General features: G+C 35.9%; 1 protein-coding gene across 4 annotated transcripts in view; it reads right to left on the bottom strand.

Moving 5' to 3' along the window:
• The window catches only part of CACNB2 (calcium voltage-gated channel auxiliary subunit beta 2), a 103,526-nt gene that overhangs the window by 13,726 nt on the left and 66,433 nt on the right, over positions 1-23,367 (bottom strand). For all 4 annotated transcript variants that reach the window (XM_053998100.1, XM_053998011.1, XM_053997936.1 and 1 more), the window contains exons 4-9: positions 21,885-22,021; positions 20,008-20,084; positions 16,040-16,173; positions 12,575-12,655; positions 12,235-12,293; positions 9,124-9,233 (exon numbers count right to left, since the gene is read on the bottom strand). In XM_053998100.1, the coding sequence (XP_053854075.1) occupies positions 9,124-9,233; positions 12,235-12,293; positions 12,575-12,655; positions 16,040-16,173; positions 20,008-20,084; positions 21,885-22,021 (598 nt within the window). The remainder of the gene's footprint in view (positions 1-9,123; positions 9,234-12,234; positions 12,294-12,574; positions 12,656-16,039; positions 16,174-20,007; positions 20,085-21,884; positions 22,022-23,367) is intronic.

Genomic DNA, 23,367 nt, shown 5'->3' on the forward strand with positions numbered 1-23,367 from the left:
AAATCTTGAAAAACATAAGCAAGAGGGAATAAATGCTTTAGCTTACTCCTCAGGCAACTGGTCAAAAGATGCCTGGATTACAGATGTTTTAATCAAATGTCTAATCTAAATGTAGTTTTGTGAATATACTTAGATTTCCCTGGCCTCCACCAAATAGCTTAGCCACTAGCTTGTTACGTAAAAAGGGGAGGGTGGGAGTGGGAGGATGACAATATTTTCCAGGAAAAGTGGCTGCATGTGTTACTCATGCCTAACAGATGGGGCTCCTGCAAGGGATAAGGCAGAAAGGAGAGAAGCATGTCTGCTGCTCTGCCTGGAGCTCGTGTCTGGGCTCTGCTGAAGGGGAGCTGTGGGGTGAGATGCTGCAGGAACGCAGGGTTTTCCTCCTCCTGCCTGCTGAGGCTCAGTTTAGGCAGAATTCAGATGGCTTTTAATGTACACACACGTCCAAGTGGTATTGACAGAAACAATGTCATGTTTGGAAACCTCAACAAAACCAAGATCTATTTATAATGGACTAACATCTCCTGAAATGCAGCACTGTAATTATGTGAAAATATAAAACAGATAGTGTCATTTAAAAATACTAAATGGCACATAAAAATGTCTACTTCCTGCCTCATTTCTCTGGGCTAGCAAAACAATAGCATTCATGGAATGATGCTTCTCATGCCAAGTTTAAACTGGAAGTAAATTTTAATGGCCTATGAATGGAAAAGATTGAAAGCAGCAGATTGCAGCAGTAACACAAGTGGTTGAGCACTGCACAAGGGTGCACTGAAATGACTGTGCCATGAAGAACCACAGCAGCTTCAGAAGGTGCCATGCAGCAGCACAGCACTGCTCCTATCATCAGGCTCCCTCACACTCTGTTAAGGAGTAATTGTAACAGGAAAACTGAGCAAAGAAGCAGTAAAACATTTATTTTGTCCACAGGATCAAGCAAGTGTCTCTGCATAGTTCAGAATGGACATAATCATGTCAGGCTGGCAACAACTTGGGTATTTGTGCACCATGCCTCATTACTCAGTGCACTGCTATAGGTTTTTACAGATCTAGTCCATACATAGGCACCAAGTGTTCCCTTGGTCTGTTGTTTTTTTCCAGAACAAACATAAATAAAAATGTTCAGCCTTTTTCACAGACAGGATGTGGAACTACTCCATCCCTGGATATTCAACCCCTCCTGCTGATGGTGTGCCACTCACCAAACATTTGCGTATTCACTGAGTGGGAGAGATACTGACTCTGCAGCCTGATGCTCAGAGTGGGAGGCAAAACACATGGATTCCAGTTCCTTCTCCAGGGAAAGTTTAATTATTATGCAGAGTGCGTAAGACTCAGGAGGACCAACCAACAGCCATCCTAAAGGTGATCATAGCCCTGTCATGGTGATGGGGATGATGAGTCCATGCCTTTCTTAGCAGAGGACAGAACTGAACTCAGACTTCTTTGAGTTTTGGTTGAATAATGCAAACTTTTAGTCTTGGATAAAATGGGGACACAGACACCAGCTTTAATCAGTTCCACCAGCCCAGGAGAAATAAAAAACCTGGATCAATTCAACCTACAGTATGAATAGCTTTAAGGGAAGCAAACTGTACTCTCAAACAAACATGTAACTAGCTAAAAATATTTTATTTACCTATCCAAGTATCCTGTCTATTACACAGATCTCTATAACCTTAGAAATTTTTCTAACACATTGCTACACTACTTTGTTTCAAGCACATGTTTTGTTTCAATGTATTATCAATCACACATATTTCTGAATAGTATAATGAGAAAATATAAGAACAGGTTGCTAAGAGTTATTTCTAATTTACAGAAATCAAGATTTTTTTCCCCCCATATACCCTTTGAAAACACTCAGGAAATTTAATTCAAATGCTTTGCCTGTACTGTATCAAAACCTTATTTGCAAGTTACAATATTGGTAAGTTAGTAACAAACTTGTAATACACAACTACTATTCATTAGGGATGATGAATTTCATTAGGGAAACTCTGACCTTAGATGTCAAGAAAATCAAGATTGTCCCAGCAGGATAAAAGAGTATTTTGGGACATGTGAGACTGATAAATTATAGCAGGTTTACTAAATTCATTCTACTCTTTCCCCATTTGCGGGCAAAAAGAAGTATAGCTACATCCTCATAAAACCCCAAAAGTTCTTAGCTGCTATTTTACTGCATCCTGGTTCAAGGCAGGTTCAGGTTAACCAGGTTGACATATTTAACACTTGAGAGTGAGAGTTATGGACATTTGTCACAGCTATCTTGAACATAAAATTATAAAGGAACAATCAGGATTTTCCTTAACACATTGAACATCTCCTTTATTTTCTTTGAACTATATTAGGTCTCTGTGACTTTGGGAAGGAAATGCACTCTTGGTTAAGTCCAAATTTTGATTTTCTTTTCCTTGGCCTCTGTAAGTAATGAAGGATTTTTATGAGGCCTAGCTAGCACGCTTTTAAATTTATCTTTGACTTATAGTTGAGGAAGCCTTTACTTGAAATTTATCCTGTAGCACAACTGTCATTAAATTACCAGACATGGAGAATACATGGCAATATCATAGATGTATATAATATACAGTATGTATGTATGCAAATATATATATACATATGTATATATTTAACAAATAAATTACTACCATAGTTTCAAGCATTCATTTGCCTTCTCACACAAATATCAAGGAAAAAAAACCCACAAGGCTGAAATTTGCACAGCTAATCCACAACTATCTCTTCGAGCATTTATATTTCATTTTCAGAAGACAAAACTTTATGGTATCAACCTAATGATGTGAATGGAAGCTCTATACACTTTTTAGAGATAGCCTTCCAAAGGTAGGTGCTCAATTGCACATGCAAACAGGCATGTAATGCCTGACAGGTTACTGCATATACACACGTGGAAAGGAAATAAACGCTCCCAGGCACGTGATGGCAATCAATTTACCATAAAGACAATGACACGTTTTACAAACACAGTCACACGTCTGTGTTAGAACACACACAGATTAGCTGCACACATCTCAGAAATACACAATGGGATACCTAATCTGTAGTGTTTACTTGTCAATGTCAACTTTATTTTTATAATCACTTGAAAATAAATAAGGAAAACCAGCAAGGTTTTCTAAAAGAAAGACTTAGCAACACAGTACAGGATCGGCTTTTGTCTATCAGTGAGCCAGATGCGAGAAACACGGTGGTTCTGTCTGGTACAATAAAGCACTGAACACAAAACAGCAGGAAAAGTAATTTGCAAGCTTGTATACATACCTAAAACATCTGGAAAGGGAGAGCATTAATGAAGCAAAGAATGGAAAAAGCCAACACAATCAGGTTTTGTACAAAGCATACAGCATGAGGCAAGGTTATAACAAGTGTAACATACACAGAAAAAGGTTTGGGTCCTTTTGACAAAGAAACGCAGCAGAAGCACAAAGCTGGTTCAGTTTCTGCAAATGGCATGCATCCATATAAAGAATTAACTAAGTCAATTGGGGCTGATTTTCAGATTAATAAGATTTAACCACATTCTGTACATTCTTGGAGAAAAAATCTGTTCAAAATTACAGATTTCTTCTAGCCTTTTAAAGAAATTTGCCCTTTCCTTCAATTTAGTTCTAACATCTCGCATGTTAAAACATGTAGCAATATTGACAAGCAAACATTTCCCTTTACATCAAAACAAGCTTAATTAGAAAGTGTCTAGTTTCAAACTAGGACAGAGAGGAACAAGACTGTACTATCCACCTAAATCTTTATGAGCCAGACACTATTTTAAAAAAGTTCTCGAGAACATTAATTTTATACTAAATATTCCGTGGCAGCATTGGTTTCCAATAAGTCAAATCCCAAGCCTATTTTTAACTGATTCCATTACAAAAGCAAACTGTCAGTCGATAGGTGTGTGTAGCATTAGAAACTGATTGAGACTCCCTTATAATCCTGTAAATCCAGTTCTTCGTGGCTATTCCTATTTCTGATTATCACATTGTTGCTGCTTGTCTCTTTGAAATTAATTCTGGTTCGTCTATTAAACCATTTCAAAGAATGGGGCTTACTTCACTGTTTCCTGTGCTATGTACAACAATGCAGACCTGTATTGGGTGATAAGGTAAGAGTTCTCAAAAGGAGGTAAATTTATTTCCCAGAGAAAAGTATTTGATATTAATATATCAAGCACAGAACCTTTTTACTACCTTGAGTAGTTGATGGAACAGTTATTAAAATAATAAAAAACAACCAAGTATTTTCAGAAGTCTAAGAAATAGCCTTCTCTGCTGCAGTTACAACTGCTGCTCACAAACGTGTTCATAAGTGAAGGGTAGATCAGTGGCCTGGCTGCATGAGGTACCACTACACAAAGTTTGATGAGTAAAAAAATAGCTTTCCATTGAATCTGAGAGGAAGGAGGGATTTGGATTAACAAAAAGCAGTTCTGGGGAGCTGTATTTGCTATATATATATAGCAAATATGTATATATATTTTTTTTTTCATAAAGGATTTTTTAAGTTGTACCAGATGTAGGAATTAATCACACAGATCTCTGTCCACGTGCCAATGACTGTTCAAGGAGAAGAGAGCAACTGATCTCCCCACATCTCATATTTGTGCAGTCAGGAAGCCCTTTAAGAGCAAACTAAAACAAACCAAAACAAATACTGTTTTTCCTTAACAAGAGAAAAAAAAATTGTGGTAAATACCAGTTTTAAATACCTAGACCAGAACTAAGTCATTATATATAGTCTAGACAAAAACAAACAAAACAACAAAAAAATCCAGCACAAATTTAGAATTTAGTATTTGCTGAAATCTAGGGATTTTTTTCTTCCCCCCCCCCCCCCACCTCCAGTGATTTGGGGAAAAGAACCTATTTTTTTCATTTTATAGAAGGGAAAATGTAGGTAGAGAAAAAATTATTTTCCAGGACTCTGAGCAGACCTGCAGCAGATACTAGAAAAGAACTAATGTGATCTGAGTCCTGATTTAATTATATATCTATAAAACTTGTAGTAGTAGGGAATGCTATTGGCTGCAAAGCTAATGCTAATAAAATATGAAATGCCAAAACAGCTCTCCTAAACCAAATCTTTTGCAATCTGTATTTCAAGAGAGCACATTCAGGAACATACAATATAGCTGTTCCTTTAGGGCTGCTGTCTCATTCAGTATGCAGCTCCATACACTGTCAACTGATAAGAAGCCATTAAATAATTTACTTTCTCTTCATTGTCAAAAACGTGTTTCACATCTCATTTAGAACACATGGCTCTAATCTTTCTCTGAAAACAGAATGCATAAAATATTTATGGGCTATTTTGTGGAGCTTACTTTGCTGGTATATGCAAAAAAATATTTTTCTCTTTGAAACATCTCAGTTAGGTGAGAAGCTGGAATTATTTGTATATTCCAAAGAGAAAGTTGAATTACAAAGAATAATCACAAGTTATGAAATTCTGGAGGATTAATTTTCAGAAATGTCTGATTCTTCAGAGTAATTACCAGTAAAATTTATATTCAGAACAGAAATGCAGGAAATCCTGATTCTTGGGGATTCTTTTTTCCAAATGGAACACAACCTTGAAGCTTGTTTTAGAAGTCAGTACTAAGACTCAGGACATTCCTGATGCTGCTCTGTACTGTCAGTACAGACTATCAGTACTGATCTGAGAGAAGGAAAAAATTCTTTGAGCTAGTCTGGGAATGAAAAGAATACCTTCCCAGTTAAATATTTGTGAAGACTAGAGCCTAAAATAAGAGAACTTCTGGGGAATGAGGATCCACAAGGCTGGTATTTTACAAGCTCCCAACAGGAGCTCCAGTACTACATAAAGGACTGCCTGCTTTCCATCCTCCTTCTCCAAGTCAGTGCATTAACATGCAATATGCTGATTTTGATGGCATACACTATTATTTGACAGGTCCAAAGCCTGAACTTCTGTTTCAGCTACAACACTCAGTCTTTTTACAGAAAATGCCTGAAGCACACAGAGAACCCTGGGAAAAAATAGCCATCTTCATAAAGTCAGTAGTGTACAGCAGTTCTGTATCAGAAGCAGTAAAAGCCACTATTGTACTGGGGCAATTGCACTGCATCCAATTTCCCACACTGTTTTATACACTTTTCAAGAATATTAAGGCAGAGGACCGGTGGAAAGGTAGTCTGTAAATATTTGATCAAAGACTGGATCACAGCATACATAACCTTAAGATACTGAAATGCTGCACAGTTAGCCTTATTATCACTTCCTAACCTTTATCTTGCACTGCTTGAATTTGTAAAACTAATAATATTCTTTTAATAGGATATTTTGTTGATTTATAGCAAATTCATCACACAAACTGAAAAAAAAAAACCAAAAAACAAAAACTCCACTATATAGTGTGATATTACCACTCACCTCTTCTACTTCAGCCAACTAAATATAGCAGTGGTGTATTGTCACCTACCAGCAGACTACAATGATGTTTTCTCATTCTGACTCTTATTTCTGCCTTGAGGTACATTGCAGATAGGCAGGGAAACAGGCTGTAACATGCCCTGTACTTTTTTCTTTTGCCTTCTGCAAGGGTTTTCCACTGTCTTACAAAAGCAGTTACCTTTTCTGTCTGCAGTTTATTTTATTTAACTCAGTTTTCCTCCCAACACTGCTGCTACATCACTTCCCTCCCTGACTTCCTGTCTGATTCCTGTCCTCCCATGGTTTATCCCATGCCTAGAGCACTGACCTGGAGATGCTTTATCAGCTGGTTTGACTATCACAACTTCTTCTCCGTAAGTCCAACCTTTTCCATAATGGATTTTCACTACTTGCCTTCCTGCCTTAGCCTGGCCAGCCATCTATTCCTCCAGGTGAACATTTTTCAAGTAGATGAGTTTTTATTCCATTCTCCATGCTGCACAGCAAAGGAGGGACTGCAAATTGAAAGATGAGCATCTTTTCACCTCAGTGCTGCTTGGCTGCCCTAACTCAGTCTGCTGGGAGCAGGTTCTGCTCAGCATCATTGCTGGACCTTGCCAAGGAAAGCTGAGTCTTCAAGCTATTCAGATGCAAAACTTGGCATGTGTTAATAGCAGCTTCTAATAATTTGGTCAAGTTTTCTCATTAGTTTCATAAAATTGCCCAGAAACATGTAACTGAAATTTTGTTCAGTTCACTACCAAATTTCAAAACCCTGTTAGATTACTAGAACAATGGAAGCATTACAGCTTCTGAAAGAAAAGGGTTTGAGAATATTTTAGTATACAAAATTAATTTTTGCTCTAACTTATGCTAGAATGACCCAGTTGCTCTGGTCAAAGATCTTCAAAGTTATTTTATAAATCAGTTAATTTTTAGAACAATTATACGCAACTGAAAACCTGATATGTAGAAGGAAATCTTAGTTAATAATCTCTGTTACAAAAACTAGAGAGATACATCTACCTATCTATCCACATATTTGCATATATATATATAAACACTGTCATCTTTTGGGTGTCCCAAACTGAGGTTCTGTCAGAACTCCCATTTTAAATACCTCCATCTAAAGAAGTACCTTGACACAAAGGAAAAATGTTGATGCTCTCAAGAGAGAGCATTTATCTCATGTAGAGTTCTACATGAGATAAATGTGTACAAGATTGGGCAGCATTCAATTTTTATTGATTTTTTTTTCCTGTACACAATTTTGTGATAGGTGACTCACTTGGAAGCTATAGACTACTTTCAAGCAAAAATTCACAGCCTCCATATAGCTGAAAGCAAAGGTTTTATGATACAAATTTTCAAGAAAGGGAAGTCAAAATTTTTAAGGTGGAGAAGCTTATTCTAAAAAGTACTATTATATTAGGCAAATGTTAAATATTCAGTCACACTTCAGGTATTGTTGGATTTTTTTTGTTGCAAAACTGATAAGAACTTATTTAATAGAATGAATGAAACTATTTTCTTGTTCCACAAAATTTACAATTTTTCAAGATGCAATGGTGTGTTCAGGGGAAACCAATCTCAAAGGCTACTAAGAGGAACCTGCAGCTCTCTGAAGGCAGAAACATGACTGAGCATTCACCCGGGATGTAGCAAGTTCCCCTTTTTTTTGGTATTTGATGGGGGATTTGCGCAAGATTTATTATGGGATTTTGTCTTGTATCTCAGTCAAGTATGTCAAGTACTCTTACACAAGTATGTAGATGTAGACTCCTGGAAGGATTCATCTTAGAATCATAGAATGGTTTGTATTGGAAGGGACCTTAAAGGTCATCTAGCTCCAGCCCCCTGCCATGGACAGGGAACCTTTCCCTAGACCTCTTGGCTATTTCCAGGTGTCTCTACACAGGGAATGCACCAGTGACAACAGCAGAGTCCTGGATACATCTCAGTCTAGAGGAAAGGCAAAGGCAGTCAGGAATTAAGAATCCAAAATGATCACCTTTTCCTTCTAACTCTAAGGACACCTTGAGATGGGAAGCTCCAGTGCAGCCACTTGTACTGTAAATGGTTACATTTAATTACAACTTCCCAGCTAAGCTTGTTTTTGTTTCTGGGTAATAAATGTTTAATTATTGATACAACTGGACAAGCTTCAGTACAAAAAGACTCATGTAAGTTGACAGATATTTAGGCTATGAATGTAGCTATATAGTTTTTTAAAAACATCTCCCTTTTTACATCCTTCCTTTTTTTGTACCAACCTTATCATTAGTTAAAACTGATACAAAATTCGTAAAATCTGTACTTCAATAATTTTTCTCAGGCTTCATGTCAGTAGCTATCACTACTAGTAATCTTATTAAAATAATGCATAATATCAATAATATTAATATAATTCCAAGTATTTAACCAGAAGAACATGTGTTCAGATTTTATATGGATGGCTGCCTCTCCCCACTGAGGCCAACAGCAAAACACGAAAACCGAGCACAAGCAGAATAAACAAAAATCAGCACTATAGGAAGTTTACCTGACAGTGATTTTAAAATTATTTCTAGTGACAGGATTTCTGAATTATGGGAACTGTGATTTTCCCACAGCAGAGAGAAGGCTATTTTTAGCTTACACATATGAAATGAGAGTAGCATACTTCACAGGCAATTTGTAGATAGCATCCTTACAGGTACTTACCTAGGCTCGATCTCGTGTTAGACCGTTCTATGATCGCATGCTTACTGGGATTGTTTAATACCGAGCGTTTGGCAAGCGAGATGTCTGCTGTGACTCGTGTAATTGATATACTGCAAAATAAATACAGCAAAATAGCACTGAACGTTATTCATCTTTCAGGGATGTGGGGAGAAGTCTCATTTAACACTAGAAGATGGCTAAGACTATAGGAAAATAAGTTCTCAGCAGTACAGTATGCTTCACCGAATATGAACAGAGAAAAAACTTTATCTAACTTAATACTGCTACAGTAACTACTGATAAGTCATCCTCCTACATGTGCCTGGGGAGAGGGGAGGCAGGAGGAGGTCAGGGATTGCTGCAGAAGAAGTGACTTCACTGGGGTTTCCAGGTCTGGTGAGGGTCTGACATTTCACCAGTATCCCCAGTATGAACAGGCTGGTTTCTCCTTTCCCTGACTTCTTGAATGGTACTGAATGACAAGCTGGCTTACTTTAGCCATACCTGTAAGATATGTAGGGATATGCAGAATTAAATGGTAAAGGTAAGGCTTATTAGGGAAATGAGTCCAGCAATATAACTGAGGGTTTTTTTGTTTTGGTTTCGGGTTTTTTGGCTTTTTTATTGTTCAGCTTACTAGCATGTGTTTTTCTAACAGAATGCAAGAGCGACCTGTAATTTTCCAGAAAAATTCATGCTAGCAATGAAATGCTAGCACCTAAAAATAGGAAATGTAACTTGGAGAAGCACATTCTTGAAAAGCCTAGGTTGACTATCTGGCAGGCTCAGTTTTGTGTTTATGAGAAAAGATGAGCCAAGAAAGAAGTGGTTACTTTCAGTTGTTTGCAGTGACCTGCTACATAGCCTTCTGCATAATCTTCTTCCTAGGAAAACAGTTACCTTGGTTTATTTTGCTTTACAGAGTCAAAATGCACCCTTAAGTTTGTTTTAAAACTCTCTGGTCTAATGAGGTTTAGAGGTCACATTTTTCCAGTGCTGAGAGTTAAATCAGACTGATGATATTCTCTTGTACTTCCTTGTAGGATTTTGCTTGCAATTTAAAAGAGGAAATGTATTTGCTAAGAAGTGGGAGGGCTCCTCTCTAGCAAGCACAGTCAGATGCTGTTTGTTCATCTGAAATGTAATCCAATAGGCCATTTCCCAATGAACTCAACATGTGTATGCACTTATCTAAAAAATGTCACAGAGCCAGAAGTTAATATGAAAAAACAGAATTATGTGCACAATATGATTAGTAATATAATTTTGGAAATCTAGGGGTGATTGAACTTAAGCTAAAGGCATAACCAAAGGTTGTGATTTCTGGCATAGCTCCTCACAGATAATGCCATTTGTCTTAAAATTAAAACAAGCAGGTATATTGGGATACTTGTTAGTTTTCTTTATTTGCTAATGGAAGGACAGTGCAAACTTTTACAGCTTTTGTGTTGATTTGGATTCTTTTATGCCAGTCTTTCTTCCTACAGGCAATAGTAAATTTTTGCCTTTTAAAATGAAATGATGATATACTAAACAATGCCAGATTTATCAGTCTGTTTGTCTATGAAAAATACAATTTTTCATTTTAAGACATTTTACCATCATTCTGAGGACATTTTCATGTTTTTGAGAAACGTCACATCAGGAAGACCAAGTCTGCCCTTAAAACAAAGGATGTGTATATTGATATTGCAAGACAATTGCAACGAGAGCAGGGACAACAGTGTGGCAGCTCAAAGCAGTAGCATGAACCTGAGAATCTCTGCTGCAAATTTGTTCAGGATATTAAGTAATGATTCCAGTGGCTACTGAAGTTTGGGATGCCTCAAACCTGCTACCATAGACACAAATTTTGTTTGGAATATTTGTGGTTTCATCATGCCACAGTTGGATCTACAACTGAAAATCTGACATGCTCTAAAATATTTAAAGACATAAAGATGCAATAATTTTCTTCTGCTTGTAACAAATGTTAACTTCCAATTCTGAAGGTGTGCTTATCTAGGGTTTGACAATCCTGACTAATATAAGGAGGGATTACTAAAGCGGTTAGGTATTGACATCATTATTCTGACTGAGAAAATCCTCCAGCTTAAACTGCAATGTGTTGTATTTTAAAGTACTGAAGCTATTTACAAAAAACCTCAAGCTCCCTCTTCAAAGTTTTAACAGCAGCAGGACACACAGAATAGTGTTATGGATCTGACCACTTCCAAACTAAATAGAACATTCCTTGAAGTTACAGATTTTATTATAAGATCTTCCTGTTTTCACATTTTTTCTTCCCATCCATTAGGACATATTAGTCTGGAGCTTGATCTAATACCAGTATAGTCATGTCTGGAGAATGCATCTCATGTCTCTGCTCCATGGGTCTGTGATGTTGGAGTTATAGACCAGGGCACTGCTTTTAGAGACAGACTGTCATTTGACATCTGTACCACAGTAATGCCTGAAGGCTCAAATACAAATCTCACTGTGCTACAGCCGAGTGTGCTGCAACCACTAGGATCAGAACCCAGCGAGTGCAGCCAGTGTGCTGCCAAGGGTGACCGTATTTCAGCAAGGTACGGCACTGCCCCACCCCTTCATCCCATTCCTTTTGAAACTTCCCACTACAGAGCCCAGAACTACTGTCAAACCAAGCTCCTATCTTGAGGGATCAAAAGTTTGACAATCCCATACACCAGATAGTCTAAATCCCCTATCACTCTTTCCCAGCTCGATGCCAAGTGAGGAAGTAGAGCTGAGGAAGAACCGTGGCTCTTGCCAGTTTGCTCAAAACCTGGGAAACATTGATGAGATATAACTTGAAAAATATTTAAAATCACTTTTTAATCTGTAGATAAGTATCTAGCAATTTGGAGTGTGAATGTCACAGTCATCAAGAAGACATCCTTTTTTCCACTCTCAACAAATACATGCCCCAGAACACTTCTCACTGCAAAACAACCTCTGCATGCTCCGTCAAAGAAACTTCCAATCCACACTTATAGTCCACTGATCAAGGAATTAGCTGTCATTCCTAATTTTGTCCAATGTTATTATTTCTTAAAAACCTGGTAATACCCAAATGGAACCTGAAGTATATTTGCATTGCAAAGTACTTACCGCCCTTCGAATCTATGTTTTAAAAAATCAAATAATGCTTTTTGCATCATATCTGTTACCTAGAAGGAAAAAACAACAAATGAATAATTGCATAGGAAATTCATAATACTGAATGCCAAGAATATTATAGAATAAAGCTGACAGTAAATCTCGTATCTGAACAACGGGATTGGAATGCAATTTATTCTTAATCTCAATTTTGAGATGAAGTAAAATAAAAAATAAGCAGCTCTTCAGTAGGAGTAAAAACTGTCTGATGTTTGCCTATGTTATAAATTATCAAATACAAATGAAGCACAGTATTTTGTAAAAAATGAAAGTATTTACAACAATCAGTTACCTCATATCCCTTCAGAGAAGGCCCCACTAAAACTACTGGTCGCATAGAAGGCACTACATCATAGGGAGGGATGTGCTCTGTCTGCAAAACAGAAATAGTTTTCAGTATCACAACACTCAGAGAAAGTGTTATACACTTAAGTATTAGGAACTCTGAATTTCCAGTAATGTCACAAGAATCTCAGATTCATTAACTTTTCCCAGGAACCGGTAGCACAAGATAAGTACATAAGAGGTTCAAGGATTTCTTTTGAAAAAGCTTTTCTTTGACTTTAGGGTTTCCTACTGTTTTCATATATACTTTGGGTAGTTAAAAACTCTTATTATGGGTCATGCACATTTCCCACTGCATAATTCCTAACTGGTAAATTGAAAAGATTATTTCCAACAACTAATGAATTGAAATGGTTAATTCTACAGCTGTTTTCTGTTTTCAACAGAAATTTTATATAGGAAATTATGAAAGAGAAAAATAAAACAAAAGGGGATGAGAAAAGTGTAATGCATCTTTTTTTCTCAAATGTTCAGATCTGCACACTGTTTGGAAAAACATTGTGACATCACTGCAAATTCCCATGGCAGCACTCAGTGTGACATCCACATTTGCACCCACAATTCAATTACAAATTAAATCAAAATAATGACTGATCAAGTTAGTATTTCTAGAAAATTATCATAAGCAGAGCTTGGGATAGCATTTCTTCCACTTTGGGAAGTTCTTGTCACCACCCAAGAATGGATTCTGGTAGTATCATATTTACCAAAATACTAACTGATGTATCATGCACAATTTCTAAAGAAGTATTCTAGCATACAAAGATAAAATAGATTGCCTCCTTTTAAAGGTTGCAAAAATTTGATATTGCTATCACAATACAATATAAAAAGAAATAAACTGTTAAGTTTGGTTTGTTTTTCTTCTTTAGTAAGTGGCTGTTCAATATATATCACCATGAATGAATGGGTCTAATCAGAAAGAGGTTTTTGTTCGTAAGGAAAGTTTTGGTTTATCATTGTCTTGGGAATAAAAGATTGAAATCCAAACCCAGAAATGTGTGGGTGTTACAGAAAAAGAAATGCCAGATCTATTTTTCAAATGCTTACATAGTACAAATACATCAGTCAAGATCACAGAATACAGACATCGTTCATTGTTCCAGAACTCAATGTATCCCAAGGTGTTTTGCAATAACATTAAAATAAGTATATACATTCCAAAACACAAACCCACAAAGACAGACATTTATAGTGACAGCACACAATGCTACACAAGCAGCAGTCTAAAGCAGTCTAAAACACAGAAAATATTTTTGTGAATGTCCCTCAATGTAATTTATTTTTTGTTACCTGTAGTTTCACAAGATAATTAATAACATGAGAATGAAGACCAGTGCCCAAGGCATCATAAGCATGTGAGATGAATTTATTTTTCACAGTACAGAATCTGACTCAACATGTTTCAAAGTGAACCCCTGCAATTAGGCTGGGCCTGTATCCAAAAACAGTCCTCCACTGTTCTTGCTAACATTTTTAATAATCTGATAAGCGTATTTGAGACAGATTCAAAGAAAAATTCATTACAGTTGTGCAAGTGCTTTTAGCATGAGTGCCCTGATGCAACAGATCTTTGTCTTAATGTGGCAGAGTTAACCAAAGGCATTCATGCTAGAAGTTAACCATCTATTTGACAATCAGGGCAAGCACAGAAATTACCTTATTTGATGGAATATGGGGTATTTTTAAAATCTGTTCTGTTGCAATGGGCATTTTTTCTCTAATTTTTACAACTTGAAATAATGAAGCTGTCAGCAGGAAATTGAGTAGAAGTTATCTAATGGAAGCATTAAAGTTCTTTAATTTAGCAATGGAGAATCTAATATTTTCTAAGAGACTGGCACTGAACTATAAAGCTTTCACTGCAGATTCAAGTTCAAATATGAATTCAGAATAAAAACTGGCAGATTTCAACATATGGCTTTTACTCAGTGGTTTGACTCTGTAGATTACAGATGGCCATCCAGTACGCAGTGTAGATGTCAGTATTACAAACCCCACTAACACTAGTAATGATTCTGATATGGAAGAAAAGAGGCCACAGAGTCAAAGAAAGATGTGGAACTAACCCTCATCCAGGTCTAAGGTGGTTCATCTGGAAGCTGCAGCTTTGAAAGATGCTTATGCAGACAGCATCCAATACATGTCAGGATGTATTATCCAATTAAAAATATGATTAAGTAAGAAATTACTCAGAAGTAAGAACCCGCTGTTGATTTCTACTCCAGGCTTAACAGACCAAACTGAAGCCAACAGTAGTGACTTCGGAAATGAGAAGGATTCAATACTATGCAAAAGAGTTCAAGAAAAGAGAGACAGAAACAAAGATCTACTTATTGAACACGAGACCATCCACAGCAGGGACAACAATGTCACTTGGCACTGTGTAAGCACTATAACAGTCAGTTATTACCTGTAGATTTAAGTGAGTGGTTAAAACCAAATGAATGAGAGCTATGAAGACTACAGATTTTAAAACAAAACAGTCAAAATGTGGTATTTCACTACATAGTTTGGCTGCTACCTAATGTCTTGCTAACTTACTCCAGCAAAGGCCCTAGAAACCTATTGCAGCTTTTTGCAACAGGATGTCAATTGCATAATTCTGTAGTTATCTAGGTTATCTGTGGAGAGACACAGGCTCTCCTGGGAACCACCAGTACCACTTCCAATAGCTGAGATACTAAAAAAGTCTCAGTGATGGATGGCAAGAACATTTGGCTGGTAATTTATACATAACAACAGGAAAAACCTGAAGTAAACTGTCAAAACAAGTCTGAGGATTTCCATTGGTCTTGTGCACTTGCAGACTTTCCACCTAGTGAATTAGAAGCTTAAGTATAGACTAAATTAAAAATAGAACAAATTTGACAATTTGTTTCCAAAGTCCAAATTGAGTATCTGATAGATTCCAATAATGATTTGAACAGAGTAACAAAGAAAAAAAAAAACACTTGAGAAAGATATAGAAAGAATAAACATGCACTAGAGAGGTGCATTACAAAGCTAGAAATAATTTTCTCAAACATTTTAGAAGTGTGTCCTTTTATTCCATCAAAAAGGATAAGTACGTAGCAGAGTTTCACAGACACACAGAACTTTTGCCTGTTTTCCTGTAATGAATTCACTATCAGCTCAACACATCTCTTCTTCCTTAATTCTAGAATAGCTGCACTGTTAATCTGGAGTCATAATGCTAATGATGCCAGTGGCAGGATAAACACAGGCGATGTCGATATAAACTTACCGATTTCTGCTTCTGCTTAGCTACAGCAGCATGGAAAAGAAACAAAGAACAACAAAGCATGCATGTTATTGGCTTGTCAAAGGACGCAGACAGTTAACAGGACTAGAAATGCGACGCAGTGCAGGTGAGCAGGTGGACAGATGGGAGCTTGGAAGTTGGTGTTACCTTCTTAAAGAAGGGCATTCTTTTCTCTTTGGAGTGGGGTGATGTTACACTGTTTGCACTGGGTTTGGGGGAGCGATGGTTTGCTGGAATATCATTTTCTTCTGCATCTAAGCCAGTGGCATCTATGTCTACAGCTATGTACAGACAAACAATTCAGAATTATCAGATGACAGGGAAAGTAAAGATAGGTTAAAAAGGAAATTACAGGTAAACAGAAATAAAAATGTCCAGAGTAATAAATAAAGAAATAAAGAAATAAAAACTAAAAGTTGACCATGAGAAAAAAAAAACACAACAAAACAAAGGGAAAAATTAAAAGTGCAGTACTTTAGAAGACAGAAGGCGATCTGTAAGAGCTACTGTAACATTTACAAAATAGACCAATGGCCAAGTTTGTTCTTGTTACACCAGCGTAAATCCAAAATAATCACTTGAATAGATAAGACTTCCACCAATGTAGACAACAGAACTTGGTCAACAAATCCAATAATTTGGATTATTTTATAGCAATGAACACTAATTGAAAATGGGTATCATCAATTGAAATTTGAAATGTTACTACTGTGTCTATGGAAAATGAAGAATTAGAAGAAAAATCATTTTGTTGACAAAATCAGCCAGATATTGGTACAATTTTATCTACATTTATCTCAGGATGGACTACAATTGGCATTTTTAATCTTTTAAATAAAAATGCATTGTACTCATAAAATACATTTATTAGGAATAATTAAACATAGATCTACTAATAATGAAAACTAAAAAGAATGGATAGCAGAAGAAAGGAAATTTATCCCAGCTTAGCTCAGCGACATGGATCCTATGTAAAGAATTAGGATGTAGGTAGGGTAAAATGGAAGTGAATACAATAAACCATTGCTGTTCAATCTCTACCCCAAAAGAATATATAACAAAAAATGCTTATACCATAACCACAAATTATTTACCCTTTTTTAGCAAGTAAGTAATAACAGTTTCAACAGGAATCCTCAAAGACTCATTAATAAATACACTTTCAAAACGCAAAGCCATATTATCCTGAATGATGAGTAGAACAGATACCTGCCAACCACATGCAAAACCAAACAAAACCTTTCTCGTTTACAACAATCAATCCTAATCTTAAGTAGTGGTTTAAACTTGTCTTCAGAAAGCAAGCAGATGCACAAAAGTGAACCATAAACAGTCATACATCACCACCCTCGTGTGTGAAGATGTTACCCACCCCTCCACTCCCTCTGGTAACACACACTTATCTTGCCATGCCATGATGTCGAACCGAGCCTAACCCTAAACAGATCTGTAAGCAGAATCGTTTGTATTGATTTTATCCAAATCCTTAATTAATCATTGCAAACTATTATGAAACCATCTTAGTGACCTGATTTCATCTGATTCATGAGTGGGACATCAACTAATACAGTGGCATGTGCTATTAAACTATGTAACAAATAAATATTTCTGTCAAGCCTACATGCAACTACTGATGGAACAGATACTTGGGGCAGCTATCTCTTTTGTTTGCATAAAGTGCATTTTCCCACTTTAATTATCCACAGATCTAATGCCTTGATGACTGACATTCCCTGAGTTACTGTGCCTTTGAGTCTGTCCTTCCCAGGAAAAACCCAGTGAGTAGATCCGCATCCTGTTTCTATAATCCTGCTCCTAAAAACAGCCGCAGAAATCATGCAACATTTTCTTCTAGCAACACTGTTCCTTCATCCTCTTCATATAGTATAAAAAGAGCATATTATCTTTTCTTGAATACAGGCCAGCACAGATGCTGTAAATCACTCACAATAAGACACATTAAAACTCTTTTGGTACTATGTTCAACCGAAATTGTCTGTAAAGAAAAATCAGTTACCTTAAGCTTTTCCTGTAAGAAAGAAATGCAGGATTTGATCAGCTAGTTACCAATATCTCCTTTTTTCTTTCTCAGTCTTCACATTACGGAACATCTCCTATGACAATGCTTTTACTGTAAAATATCTTTAGTTCATTGGGGTCTTTTCAGTCATTTTCACCATTATTCTTACCCAGTTTGGTGGCTTAACACGACTGTATGAATTGTTTACTATATCAATATTGATTATTTAAATAGATATTAGCCTCTCTTTCATTTGTTATTCACTGGTTCTTCATCTTGTTTGTGAGTTTGTTTTGGTTTGGTTTTTCTGTCGCACTATTTTATGTTGAAAAAACCCATCCCTGACTCAAAGTAAAAAATGAAATTAACTAAATTAACTTAGTTAGTATTCTTCAACTTATTAAATAATTGATGTATTTGTAATTGATTATACTTTCAAAGAGAAGAGGTATGGGAATAATAATTGAATTGTGCTTCAAAATCACTTGAATTCTTTTAGTCATAAACTATGCCTCTTTAACCTTTCTTAGGATGTCATACGCAAAAATTATTGTAGAATCAAAATCTTGGATCACAGAATAAGTTAATGTGCACTATCCATACATATTTTCGAATCTTCACTGTAACTGAATAAACTTTAACAGATTTCCTTCTTTCTCCAGAAAACCATGTTTCTTGAAAGACAGTGTCTGAAGAAATGACTCAATGCAATGAAAATTAGAGGATGTGTGGCAATCAGTCAGCTGGTAATCTAGGTGATATCTGTGCTCCTAACTCTAAATTCTGTGCAACATTTTGGAAATACATGTACTAATCTTCAAGTATTTTTTGATAGCAAATAATATTACAGCATTTCACATGCTCTAACTGTAAAATTACAACATAGGTCGAGTCGATGGACAATTTTACTACGAAAATGCAGTTGTTGAAAAAGTTGGCCTTAACAGTAAACACATAATTTTAAAGCCATGAGAAAATAAAAGATTAAAGTGTGTTCTACACACTTGTTACAGACATACATTAGTAAACTAATATAATATTTTCAAAATAAAAGAGAAGTTAAATTGAGGTGGAATTTTTATAAATAAATTGCAATTGCAATAAAGTTGGTTGTTACTAACAAATCCATGGTTTCACAAGACAGATACATTTTTAAATTGATTGAACTAAATGAAGCCACTACCAAAACATGATTTAATTTCTCTGTCTCCCTTTTAAATGACCAAGTAAATACTTTAAAATCTTCAGGCTCATTTTAAGATGCCTGCTCTGTAGACCAGACTCAATATAAATGAATATGATTGGAGGATCCATGTCTTTGCCCTAGTAAAAAAGGCACTAGCAACACTCATTAATATTTTCTGTTTTCAGGTATTTACAATGTATAGGAGAAGATAAAACATCCAGCAGCACAGCAGCTCAATTCAATAGAATTTTTTTTGTGATCTTCTGCTGAGCTTTTTAAACGGAGCTAATGCGAGCATCCTCCCCCAACTTGCCACGTATTTGCTTCATATCACGTGAATCCAACCTAACTAAAGTTAAATCTGTATGTTGATGCTCTAAGTACAAAGCAGTATTTTTGAAAAATTTGTCAAAGGCAAAAAATATCCAGGATCCTAGAATTATGTGAAGCACATCCTCATGATCAGAATTGTGAAACTAAATGTTCCTGATGTTTTAAAAAAATGCCTTTCTTGATGCTACTGCAGAAACCTCTCAGGAACTTCTATTTTTATTGCTGTTTTTTCTCCTGTACAAGGAAGTATTTATTGTTCAGTATGAGTGCTCAGACCAGACCAAGCCTTCCACTATGCTACTGTAACATAATCTCACAGATCTATTATGTCTTTGCTACAAAACTCTGTGATAAGAGCAAAGAGGGAATTTTGTGCATTAACAGCTCTATCATTGTCTGAACTTGCTGGTATTGACCCCATTACTTCAAACCAACCTAAACCAGCCTTATCTGGAAACACATCACTTGGGTTTTACCTAAGAAGAATGGGAGTAAGAAGAAGAGGTCTAATGGTCCATGAATTTTAACAGATTAGGTTCATGAGTCTCTTTACTGAAGGGTTCACAACCTACTCACCAGATGATGGAGGCGTTGATTTTCTGGAACTAGGAACGATGTCACCCAAACTGGATGAAGAGTTTCCTCCTGATTTACTGGAGTAAAGTAATATATTAGTTTGGAGTTTTGTAGCTTTTTCAATATTTAATCTAGTTTATTTATTATCTGCCTTCTAAATGAGGTGCTAGTTGTGAGACAAAAAGTATTTCTGGCAGAGGTATAAAATATACATCTCCCATAAAATGTGTGTATGTTTTGAGACCTGAGGAACTGCAAACATCAATCATACTTTCTGTGCTGCTGTGCAATTTATACTGCTGCCCTCACTTCCTCAGTATCTTAATACAATTCAGTATGGCTACTGGTACACATTAATTAATATTACTGCCCATTAAAAAGAGTAATTCTTAAGCCAGTGAGCATATCTGTTTCCTTTAGCTGAGGAATTATTGATAAATTGCTAATGAAGATGAGACTGTGTCTATCATCTTTTCAATTTAATTAACGTACAAACTTTTTTGCTTTCTCAATACAATATAGCACTTAAGAAAAAATGTCTCTCAAACAAACTTAAAGCAGTCTAAGGTTTTTGTCAAGTTCTGCTTTGTGAAAACCTATCCAAGTTGTGAAAATGAAACAACAGTTCTAGTCTTTTTTATTTCAGTTACCATAATGAGAAAAACTCTGAAAAAAGTAAGAAAGGTTATTTCACTCTTCAAATAATTCATGTGATAGTACTAGTTTCCACTTTCTCTATCTTGAAATATTAATAAGTTAATGCATTTGTGGTGTAGGACAATGTTATCTTCTGTGAGAATTTCTGGAGAATGAAAGCCTCTACAATTTGGAAAAGAACTGATTCACTGGGACACATCTGGCTGTCCCAGACGTGTCACTAGAGGAATAAGGAATTCAGCATCCTTCTGCTGAGGACAGCATGCTCACGGGAAAGCCATTTCACAGCTGGTGAATGCAGCTGAGCACTGCCCAATCATGGTGTCCTACTCTAGACATGCTCTACAAACACTGCTGTCCTTCCTATGGAGATAGGAAAGCATTTCTGGTTTCCCAAATGGTTCCTATCTCAATTCCAGGTCCATCCCACTCAAATACACTGGGAATATCTGTCTTCTTTATACTCAAAGGGAAACAAGTGACATTTCCTTCCACAGGTATTGCTAGAAAACTACTTCATTAAGAATTCGAGAGTAAAGGTGACATTTTTCTATCTTGTAGTATTATTCAGAACATCTAGAAACAATCCTTTTTCTTATGCAATGATGGCTGCAGTCAGAGATAACAAATGACATGAAACTTCCATCATAAAATGTAGTGCTCTTAAAAGCTGTGATTGTAGGCAATGAATTTGACAAGACTATTTTTTCCCTATGAACTAACTAACAGGCACTGGCTTTGGCTTACAAGTAAACTCATTTTAACATTTTCTGTAATTTCTGAAATGATATTGAAATGTGTTTAGACATAGGAGGATCATCAAAACAACAATGCTACAGAATTTAGATGAATCAATTTTAAGTAAAAAAATTTACTAGCACATAGTAAATGTATTTACTGTAATGTATATTAGCAATTATGTTACAAAAAAGGAAGGAAACCATTTCAGTGGTAGGCCACCACAGATTGCCAATCTAAATATCTACTTTTCTCCCAAATAGCAATGATATTAATAAGGTTAGTAATTAACAATATAATATTTAAAATAATGTTATATATGATACAATAAATAATTCATTATATATTAATTTCTTCATTGATCAAAAATGTTTGTAGCTGCCACTAACAACATTTAAGCATATATATGACTGATACACAGCATCAATTTCCAAGCTGTGTCACAGACAATGTTGCTATTATTAATGATTTCTTGTTATTACCTGGAGTAGAATTTTCCTTGTTTTGCCTTTTGTTCATGCTGCAGCCTCATGTTTTCTAGTTTGACTGGGCTTGGTATGAATCCGATTTCACAGCCTTCTTTTACCAATCGTCCTATCCACCAGTCATTATTAAATTTCTACAGATTAAAAAAAAAAAAGGAAAAAAAGTAACATACTAAGAAATTACTGTATCTGGGATAACTTTGTTATTAGTTTTAATTTGCAGCTATGCTATTTTTTGTAATTCTTCCCTGCAGTTAATCACTGTGCTATGTTATTATGGCAATGAATAATTGTAGTAATTCTCAGAAATACATTAAAATAATTATTCCTTTCAAATTATTAAAATCCACAGTCCTTAAATGGAAACCTTCCAGCAAAGACTGGTTTTTATTTCTACCCATTTCACCATCTTTATTTTTTTCTTGCTTCACAGTCTCCTCTCATATACGAGAGCTGCTTTTGTTCTCCCTTCATAGTTCTCCTTGGTGAACACCAGAGACTTAGGATCCACTCTCACCTACTGCTAGAATTTTTATAGCTCTGTAATAATCTATTTTTCTTATTCCATTTTATTCAGTTCTCTATTTAAATTAAAAAATACTACTTCATAAATTCCCCCAAATCTCACTAAAATCTTCAGAAGTATGATCGAACTTGGCTGCTTATATATACCCTACCTCAGATAGCTCACATGATCTGCATCTCAAACTCACCATGATAGATCACAAGGAACAGACATCTCTGGATAACTAAAAAAACCTAACAATTACACAAGTCTACCAGATAGCCCAATTAACTGAATTTCAGCTCTGTTAAATATGAGCTATTGACTACTTTAACTCAACACCTTTATTCATACACCCCCCCCCCCCATGTGTGGGAGACGTTGGTTGATTTGCAGAGGTCTATGCAGCAGAACTATTTGCTTTTTCCATTCTTATTTATCCATCATTTTTGAAGGAGAATAGGTCACTCATGTATGGGCCCCACACAATACTTCTGGTGTTCCATGGGAATAACTATCATCGAAAAGGAATTTTGGGTAATTTGGAATATTTATGAAACTTTAAGAGAACACCTGAATGTGAAGAAAGTAGCTCTCTTGAATCTATTAATGTAGATATTATAGTGCATATTTAATTATATAACAAGTAACTTTAACAAGTGTACAGTTAGGAATAAAACATGTAAAATGTGTGGGCTCACCTAAAAAGAAATTAATTTTACCATCATTGGTGGATCACTGATATACAACCTACATTGCAGTATTATCTTTCACTTTGGCAGCTATAGAAATCTTGTGGTGCTTGAGACCAACTGTAAGATATTCCAGCTAACAAAAAATAGAGGTTAAAATAAAAGCTCTTTTAAGCTCATAAAACATAAGGATATCTATAATATTCATCCAATGGGATGCCTTTATGAGTAAGAATACCAGCATTTCAGGGAGCTACTCTGGAATAGGAGTTTCTCAAAGCTG

The sequence above is a fragment of the Vidua macroura genome, chromosome 1 (assembly GCF_024509145.1).
Source record: "Vidua macroura isolate BioBank_ID:100142 chromosome 1, ASM2450914v1, whole genome shotgun sequence".
NCBI classification, from domain to species: Eukaryota; Metazoa; Chordata; class Aves; order Passeriformes; family Viduidae; genus Vidua; species Vidua macroura.